General features: G+C 55.1%; 1 protein-coding gene across 1 annotated transcript; it reads left to right on the top strand.

Annotated features, from left to right (window-relative positions):
* The first annotated feature begins 4,978 nt into the window (after positions 1-4,978).
* On the top strand, positions 4,979-6,657 carry CCL17 (C-C motif chemokine ligand 17). Its single transcript, XM_012806811.2, has 3 exons — positions 4,979-5,076; positions 5,860-5,977; positions 6,537-6,657. Exons 1-3 carry the CDS (start codon positions 5,007-5,009, stop codon positions 6,655-6,657), a joined length of 309 nt encoding a protein of 102 aa, XP_012662265.1. The 5' UTR covers positions 4,979-5,006.
* The last annotated feature ends 2,668 nt before the right edge of the window (positions 6,658-9,325 follow it).

The raw sequence follows: 9,325 nt of genomic DNA on the forward strand, positions 1-9,325 counted from the left end.
TTGAGCCCAGGAGTTGGAGGTTGCTGTGAGCTGTAATGCCACGGCACTCTACCCAGGGTGACAGCTTGAGGCTCTGTCTCAAAAAAAAAAAAAAAGACTATTTGCTCTGGTTGAAGGAGCCCCTCTATGTAAGCTGGGCCAATGGGAAATTCAGAAATTTGTAAGTGACCATTTGTCCACCTATACATGCATTTATGCATGCATGGGTCCATTCTTTATAGATCCACACATCCATCCATTGACCCACACATCCATCCGTCCATCCACCCACCCTTCCATCTTTCCACACATCCACACATCCACACATCCCCTCAACCATCCATCTATCCATCCATCCATTATCCACTCATCCATCCATCCACCCATCATACATCATCCATTCATCCATTCATTTAGCCATCCATCATTCATTCACTCACCCATCTATCCAACCACTCTTCATTTGATAAACATATTGTATTTAGGGCCTACTGAGTGATCAGTCCTAGAGGGACAAGTTGGAACACAAGAGGTCCTTGTTTTCAAGGATTTCACAGTTGTTGGTGTGAGTCTAGTAATCGATATTCAGTGGGAAGACAGCCATGAGGGAGCAGATCAATGACCTCTGGGGACACAGAGGAAGGGAGGGATTGGAAGAAGGAAGTGCTGCTCGAGCTGTGCTCTGAAGGAGGGAAGGAGTGAAAGGAAGTGGGATGGGGCAGTGGGAGCAAGTGTTCCGGTGCAGGGAACAGCCTGTACAAGGGCTGGGGTGTCCGTGAGAGTGTGCATTTTCAAGCAAGTGAAAGGTCTACATGCCTGGGACAAATGATGTGGTAGGTGGTAGTGATGGAGGACAAAGTCAAAGTTGAAGAAATAAACAGAAATTTGGCCTTCCTCCTGAGAGTGGTGGGAGGCACTGAAAGATTTGGAGAGGGAAGAGCCTTGTTTGCATTTGTGTTGGGGAAAGATCACAGCAGGTTTATGAAGGAGAGTGGGCCATAGGGAGCAGGCCTGGGCACTGAGGCTCCAGTGCAGGGCCGTGGTCCAGCAGAGATACAGAGGGAGATAGAGATGGATTCAAGCACAGCCAGGGGGCCAGGCTTGCTGAAGGACCAAATGTGGGTGTTGAGGGACAGTTCGGGGTCAGGGAGGCTCTCGGGTTTCTGATCTGAAGAACCAAATGGACTGACAACACGTTGGGAATGACAGGCTCCCCCATGAGCACACCAGGCCCTGGGGACAGGGGGGAGTGGGCCTTATTTTAGGATTACACTGGGAATACCATTTGGGACCTGCACATCTCATCCAGGCTGGCCATGATACCATCCCTAGTTCTTACCTCCCTGGGCAGGGCAGGTCAGATCCAGCTTCAATTGTCATGGACAGAGAGACGTGGATAAAATGCCCAGTCCTTATTGAGATGCTCTGGGGGACCCAGGGCAAGTCGCTGTCCATCCTGGAGCCTCTGCTGATGCTGGCATGACCTGGGAGGACACCTCTGCCCAGCCTTCCCCTCTGGTGACAACTGAAGATGATGAAGAGCCCCCACCCCAGCAACCAGGGCTCTGCTCTGCGAGTGACAGCATCCCTGGCTCCACCCCACCCCTGGACAGAAGCTGAATTGATAAGCACCTCTCCTTTTCAGGGAGAAGCACCCAGAATCCAGCTGGTTCAGGCCCTTCTGGCCAAAGTGGGTGGGGGTGTTGGTCCCCTCCAGTTGGCTTTACTCCAAGGGACCCTAGCACAGCAGCAGCCCCAGGGGCTTGGCAGGAGGGGGAGACAAGTGCACTTCCTCCCCTCAGATCCAATTCTCCTCTTGCACTCTTCCACTGATAGAGCTGGGGTCTGGCCTGCTTCCCCCCAGAGCACCCTCTCCCCTGCTGCCGCCTCCTCCGGGAGCACTCCCAATTGCCTTGTGGGACCTCCGGGTCCTAGAGTCCTCACAGCACCATAGAGTTCTTTCTAGGACCTTCTCACAGGCCCAGATGCCAGGATGCTATGTCTGGAAGGTCCCTTGGAATCCATTTCATAGCTTGGGAGAACTGAAGAGGAATAAATTCGGTTAATCCCTGGCGAGGAAACCACCCCGAAAATGTCCCTGTTCCCCACTGCCTCCCAAATAAGGCTGACAGGCATACTCGGCCCTGTGTGCCAGTCTCACAGCTCACAACAACCTCAAACTCTTGGGCTTAAGTGATTCTCCTGCCTCAGCCTCCCAAGTAGCTGGGACTACAGGCGCCCGCCACAATGCCCAGCTACTTTTTGGTTGTAGTTGTCATTGTTGTTTAGCAGGCCTGGCTGGGTTCAAACCCACCAGTCCTGGTATATGTGCTAGTGTTGGAGCCTCTGAGCTACAGGTGCCAAGCCGTCACCTAACTTTCCTTCAGTCCTGTATCTGTGTGGTCAAGCATCACTGAAAGTCTGCCAGGTCCAAGGCACTGTGCTTGGCACTGGACAGAGCAGACACATCCTGTCCCCGTGCAGCTCACTCTCTCAGTCTTACGTCCAGGCCTCTTATTCACCTCTGCACATTCCCACCTCTGCACCTCTGCCAAGCAGGGCCCTCATGTGAAATGCCCTTCCCTCCTCTCTTGCTGTGAATCCCACCTGCAAGGCCTGGCCCTCTGGCTGCCTGCTCCACCATCTTTGGGCCAGAAGCATCCTCCCCCACTCTGAGCCTTTTATGTTACCTGCACATCCCCCGTCCCTCTGAGTGCCCAGGCTTTGTTCCCCAATCCCTACACCACGGTGAGCCCCTCAAGGGCAGGGGCTGCATCTGGCCTCTGCCTGGCCGGGACCCCCTGTCCAGCCCCAAGGAGCACATATGGGCAGCTTGAGTTTGCACCTGCCTACTCCCCAGCCAGGCAGCTGCTCCAGCCCCGACCAGCTGCTGCTGCTGTGACCTGCTCTCCCGAATCAGAAGGGGAATTTAGGTCCTTCTGGGGAAAAGTTCTAAGTCTGTGGCAGAGCATAGAGGACTCAAAACCCACTCAGGGAATTTCCCCAGTACTGGGGACAGGGGCCACTTCAACCTTAACAAAGTTGCTAATCATGTCACAGAAAACTATTGGGTCGGTGGCCTCTGTGGCAGGTGGAAAAGTCACAAGAGGGTGAGCAGATGCCACTGAGCAGGGGCTGGGAGAGCACAGAGGGTCGGGGTGATGGCAGCGACAAGCTCCCTCCTGCCTTCTCCTAGGGCTGGATCCCCTAGATCTGGGGTGGAGTTGCCCTCCTCCCTGCACCCCTTCCCCACCCAGCCCGTTCTCCTCTGCAGGGGAACACTCTGGGGTGTTCCTCTTCTCCTCTGGGAAGCTGGCGTTAAGGATGTGCACAGGCAAGATGACCACCCCACTCTCTCCATGTGTGAAAGGAAGTCTATCCCAGGGACAGCTGGGGGCCAAGAAACCCTCTGGGCTGTGGTCTGAGGCGGGGATAAGGTTAGGGCTCTGGCAGCTGATGCAACCCCAAGAGAGGCAGAGAAATGCTGGCGTGAGGCCTACCAAGGGATAACCCATGCTCCTGAGACTGCTGCCATGGCGGGGCTCCCTGGGACAGCCGAGACTTCCCTCTACAGGTGATAAAAACGAGGACCCGGGTTCCTGTGAGCTACCTGAGGTCGCAGAGAGGATCCTGCCCACGGGAAGCTTCCACCATAGGCAGAGGAGGTCCCCCACCAAGGGACTGAAGCAGCCCCCGCCTCCCAAGGTGACCCTGCAAGGGTGGAGCACTCAGCCTCTCCCTGATGCTCTAGTCCCCTGTCTGGTTTCCTCTCAGGTTCCCCAGGACCGTGAGGTCCCTCTGAATGCCACTCCTGGGACAGCCTGGTTTCAACAAATAGTGGCTGTTGTTACCAGGACCATTAAAGAAAAATTTAATAACGATTCAATGGTTGGCACACAGGTGACTGTGACGGGGCTGAAAGCACCTGCACCTTGATGTGGACAGATGAGGGAGCACATCATTCTGGGTCATGCAGGGACAGGGTGAAGCCAGGCGTAGATCTCAGAGGTCATATTCAGAGTTCAGGTGCCACCCTGCCTCCAGCGCCCTGCACGTGGTACTCTCTGGACTCAGGGGAGCTGTAAGAGGATGAGGGTGATTTTCTCTGGTGGCCAGGGGTGCACTGATAGGATGCAGTGATGCTGTGGCCTGGGGTGGGCAGGGAGCCTCATGGGGGGCTCAGGGAAAGTCTGCTCGGGGCCTGGTTCCAGCTGGACCCAGACCAGATGTCCTACGAGCAGCCTTAGGGACACAGCTCTCCTGGACATGAGAAGCATCACTTCTCACCCATTCTTTCTTTCTGTTCTGCACCCTTGGGTAAAGTATCCTGTTTGGGGGAATGTGGGTTCTTAATTTGTTTGAGTTAAATAGTATTAATCATTAAAGTCCCAGTGGGCTCTGGCCTTCTGTGGTCAGTGTCCAGCCTGGGGAAGGACAGAAAGCAAAGCTGGCCTGGCTCAGCCTTTCCCAGAGTCAGGTGGAGCCTGGACCTCTGTGCAGAGTAACGCCTGTGTGCCTGTGCACAGCACTGCTGACTCCTCCCGGGACAGCCTTCCCAGCACACTGAAGCTCACCCACTGTCCAGCGAAGAGCCCAGCTGGGCCTCTGCCTGGCTGTCCATCCCTGATCTGTCCTCAACAGGGCATTGTGCAGGATGGGAGCTCGCCAGCCTCAGAGTAGGGTGTGAACCCAGTTGAGGATGAAGGCTTTTCAATTCTGCCTATAGAGGAACCAAGAAATGTCCCCTTTGAAAGGAGAAGTATGTCACTGATGTGGCCCCCGGATATATATACCCCCACCTCTGTCCCCAATTGAGTGCCCATTCTCTGGAAATCCACAAAGATTCCAAGACTGGACTTCTACTGAATCATCTCAAATTCTTTGAATTGTGCTGGTCTAGGGAAGGATGTGGAGGAGGTGACAAAGGGCGGGCCAAGACCCTCAAAAGAGGATAAATAGGTCACTGTCACACTGGGCTCTCAGTCTGTGTCACCTGAACAGAGACCACCTCCAAGGCTTCTGGCACTATGGCCTCTCTGAAGATGCTGCTCCTGGCTGCCCTCCTCCTGGGGGCTTCCCTGCAGCACGTCCACGCAGGTGAGATCAGGGGACTGGCAGTGACACTATGAGAGCAGGAGGTGGGGCACGGGGAGCACAGCAGCAACACATGTGTATGTGGGTGTTATTCACACAACACCCCCCTACTCCCACGAAGGATATGAGGGCTGGCGTACCCTCATTTATGGGGATAGGAGGGAAGAAATGGAAAGAAAATGATGGTGGCGACAAGGATGTGGCTGCCTCAGCACTTGGGGGATCAGCCAGATGAGGCAACCTGTGATGCATCTCAGAGCACAGCAGCTACAGGCTGTGGTTGTGGTTTTCTGGCAGAAAATGAATGATTCTCAAAATGATTTGTTAGCTTCTGTTTCATTAATGGGTTTTCTGTACAAGGAGAGAATCAGCATAGAGGCAGGAGGACGGCTTGCAAGAGCACGTGGAAAAAGACGTTTTTTCTATTAAGTTGGGAGAGAAAAGCCGAAATACGGTTGCTGGTTAGAGACACACTCGCAGGTGCATGCAGGACTGTCCCTCAGACACACAGACGTGCACTTGTGGCCACACACAGATAAATGCACAGACAAGTACACACAGACACACACACATTAACTTGGAGACACACAGTGACATATGCAGGCCCCACACAGAAACACACTCCCAGGCGCCCCCGACATACACACACACACAGAGATCGTACAGTGATACACACAGCAGTCAGCACATGCAGATGCACGTGTGTGCGCACACGCACAGACCCTCTGCAGACACCTGCCAGCCGCAGTCACTCAAGGACACCCTCCCCATGCTTTCTCTCTGCAGCTCGAGCCACCAATGTGGGCCGGGAGTGCTGCCTGGAGTACTTCAATAGCGCCATTCCCATCAGAAAGCTGGTGGACTGGTACAAGACTTCACCGGAGTGTCCCAAGAAAGCCATCGTGTAAGTCCCATACCTGTGGGAGCTGAGCATGGGGTCAGGCGGACCCAGGAGCTCCCAGGATGGCCTCAGAGGAGGGGGGAGACAGAGCTGGGCCTTCCCCATGACCACTGGCCAGCTCCTCGGGGCAGTCCCTGCAGCCCACACCATGGAACCTTAAAGGGCTACAGGCCGTGAGAGCCAATGAGTGTCTTCATTGACCTGAGGTGAAACCAAGGCCTTGAGAGAATGAGGCACCCCTGGTTACACAGCCAGTCGGCAGTGAGGTGGCCACTTCCTCCAGCCTGGGCCCAAGAGCTCCAAGGGCCAGGCCCTTCCCACAGCCTTTGCCTCCCAGCCTGTAGGTGGGCTGGGGGCATAGGCAGTCTGAGGGGTGGGCAAAAGTTCTGCAACCCTGGCTCCCTGGGAGGGTCAAGATCACCGAGGTCAGAGCCTGATGTTCCAGATCGGCCACTGATACCCTGTGTGACTTTAGGGATGTTCCTGCCCCTCTCAGGGCCTCAAGGTCCTGGTCAGGACAGGACATCCCTTTCCTGACACCCCCTGTTTCCTCCCTCTGTAGGTTTATAACCATCCAGGACAGGTACATCTGCTCAAACCCTGATGATAGGAAGGTGAAGAGGGCAGTTAAACACCTGCAAAACCGCTCTGCGTCCCGCCGCTCCACCACCCATTTGTCCTGATTCTCCGCCCCAGGCCATAGAGACTTCCAGCTCTGGTGTTCTCTACACCTCTCTGAGCTGCCTGGGTCGGAGGCCCCACCAGGACAGAGGAGCCGCAGCAAGGACAACCCAGCCCCTTTCTGAACAGAGCCACGGGCATTCGAAAGCCCTGATTAAAGTCCTTTTCCCTCAGGCGGGTCAGCGTGTTCTGTCCTCCTGGTGTGGGATGCCCTTCCACTCTCCACTGTCACATGGGACAAGTCCTCAGAGAACATCTGGACCTGCCCTGTGTAGGTCAGAAAGTGACACTGAGGCTGACAGGGGGACCTGGCTGTCACAGACCATGCCCTAGTAAGGGGAGGCCCTTGGGGGGAGGCCCAGGCCGGGTCTGGGTTGCCAGGGTCCCAGGATGCACAGGGCAGGGCAGGGCAGGCAGGGTGACCAGAGCCTCAGCAGGACCAACCCACGGGCTGGCTGCCCTGTCCCTATCCTCCCTTCTGCCACACACTGGTAGGGTTTCCTTGGGTCAGGCCAGCTGAATCCTCTCCACTTCTCTGCTCTCCAGTTTCCCCCAAGACTGGCCCCTAATCTTGCCCAATGTGGAGCTGAGCATCTGCTTCCCCTTGCACGTTGGATTCAATTCCACAAATGTTTCCAGGACCCTTACAGAGGCCAGAGGTCCCTCGCCCTCCTCCCACCTCGCCGGCATCCTTTCCCACCTGAGACTCTAAGGCTTCTAGGGCTGGGCCGGTTCTTCAGGGCTGGAGTCTGCTCCTCCCTCTTCAGCCCCAGGTGACCTCAGATCTCCCCTAGCTCTTAAGGACTGTGGTACTGCCCATTCACAGTGCCAGGTGTTTCTCTCACTGATTCCCATATGTGTCCGACACCACCATTAGATCGGGAACTCCATGCACAACTCTAGGGAACTCTCAGCTCACAGGGACAGGAGGCTCTGGATCCCACCCCACAGCCCGGATCCTTCTGCCCAGGCCCAGCTCAAGGCTGGAGCCACAGTGTGTGGTGGGGGACAGTCAGTGTCTTCATGTTCTAGTTTCTATCTTACGCCCCTGGTCAGCACTGGGTTCGTGGCTTCTCTGGGACAAAGTCTAGGGGACTTTGGGGAGGTCTGGAGGCTGGGGCATGGGGCCCTTTTACTCAGAGGATTCAGTGCCCAGCGTTGCTGGCTGCAGGCAGGAGGGTAATTGTCGGGAGAGGCTTTTGCTTCCTTCTGCCCCCTTGTGGCCAGTTGTCTTTACTGCAGGGCAGATGGCAGAAGCCAAGTCTCTTCTCAGTAGGGGTATGAGGACAAAACAAGAACAGTAGTAATGAGGGGGTTGGTGCTGGTGACTCCAGGTTCTGCTTGAGACAGGTGGACCCTTTACCTGACCCAGTGGAATATCCCTTGAACAACTGCTCCAGCCCCAGAGTGCTGAGGGTAGCCCAGCCTGAGTTCTTTATGGAAAAATGTCCTCTGGGTGTCAACAGGGTGGTGGAAGGGTGATCTAAAAGTGATGTAGGGTAGGGCAGGAAGATCCCCTATGGCAGCCAAGGCCCACGAGGCAGAGGCCCAGAGCCCTGCACCCTGCCACTCAGAACTGGAAGGACTCTCAGGGTATGTGTGACACCAGGCATGGCAAAATTTTCTTTAAAAAAAGCAAGACTTTCCTCAGAAACCCATATGGTGAATCAGATGAGTAGAGGTGGTTTGGAGGGCTGTGAGGAGGTGGGGAGTTGCCAACAGGCCCCTAAGAAGTGCGAGGTCAGGGGGGTTGCTGGAGGGGTTGTATGGAAGAGGTGGACCCAGGATCGACAATAAAATGCAGGATTCAGAATCCAAGTGTTCCATAGCAGCATCAGGGTGCAAAGAGGGTGGGATCCAATGCGAGAGATGGGACAGGACAGCTACCATGGCCCCCTGGGACATTATAAGGAACTGTGACTTGGAGAACAGGGAGGGAGGGAGGGAGAGACAGGTGAATGGTGAGGAAGGGTGCCGGTCTGACCTTGCTCTTGCTACCTGGAAGGGACTTTCCCTCCTCCACTTCTGAACTCCAGGTGGCCTTCAGAGCTCAGCTCAAATGCCACTGCCAGGAGGTCCTCCCTGCTCCTCTTGGTTGCATCTGCTCCCCCATTCAGAGCCTCTTCCCGTCCCCCAGCTCCCAGCTCTCCTTACAGTGTAAGGTAGATGGATTGCCTGAGCTCAGGGGTTCAGAGACCAGCCTGAGCAAGAGCAAGACTAAAAATAGAAAAATAAAAAAAGCCTAGCTAGGCATTGTGGCAGGTACCTGTAGTCTCAGCTAGTTGGGAGGCTGAGGCAAGGGGATTGCCGGAGCCTGGGAGTTTGAGGTTGCTGTGAGAGCTGTGACACCACAGCACTCTACTTAGAGCAACCGAGTGAGGCTGTCTCAGAAAAAAAAAAAAAAAAAAAAAAAATTAATTCCCCAGCTCCACCTCAGACCTACTGACTGCAAATGTGCATTGGTACTTTTTTCTTTTATAGAGACAGAGTCTCACTTTATCACCCTCAGTAGAGTGCTGTGGTGTCACAGCTCACAGCAACCTCCAGGGAACTCCTGGGCCCAGGGAATTCTCTTGCCTCAGCCTCCCGAGCAGCTTGGACCACAGGCTCCTGCCACAACACCCAGCCATTTTTTGTTGCAGTTTGGCCAGGGCCAGGTTTGAACCTACC

Source organism: Otolemur garnettii, unplaced genomic scaffold (genome assembly GCF_000181295.1).
Source record: "Otolemur garnettii isolate 467f Iridium unplaced genomic scaffold, OtoGar3 scaffold00058, whole genome shotgun sequence".
NCBI classification, from domain to species: Eukaryota; Metazoa; Chordata; class Mammalia; order Primates; family Galagidae; genus Otolemur; species Otolemur garnettii.

Bases quoted from the DNA above. Each gene is read 5' to 3' on its own strand.
- CCL17 (XM_012806811.2), top strand. From the start codon at position 5,007: ATGGCCTCTCTGAAGATGCTGCTCCTGGCTGCCCTCCTCCTGGGGGCT. The intron at 5,077-5,859 runs GTGAGATCAGGG...TTCTCTCTGCAG, and splicing joins CCTGCAGCACGTCCACGCAG to CTCGAGCCACCAATGTGGGC. The intron at 5,978-6,536 runs GTAAGTCCCATA...CTCCCTCTGTAG, and splicing joins TGTCCCAAGAAAGCCATCGT to GTTTATAACCATCCAGGACA.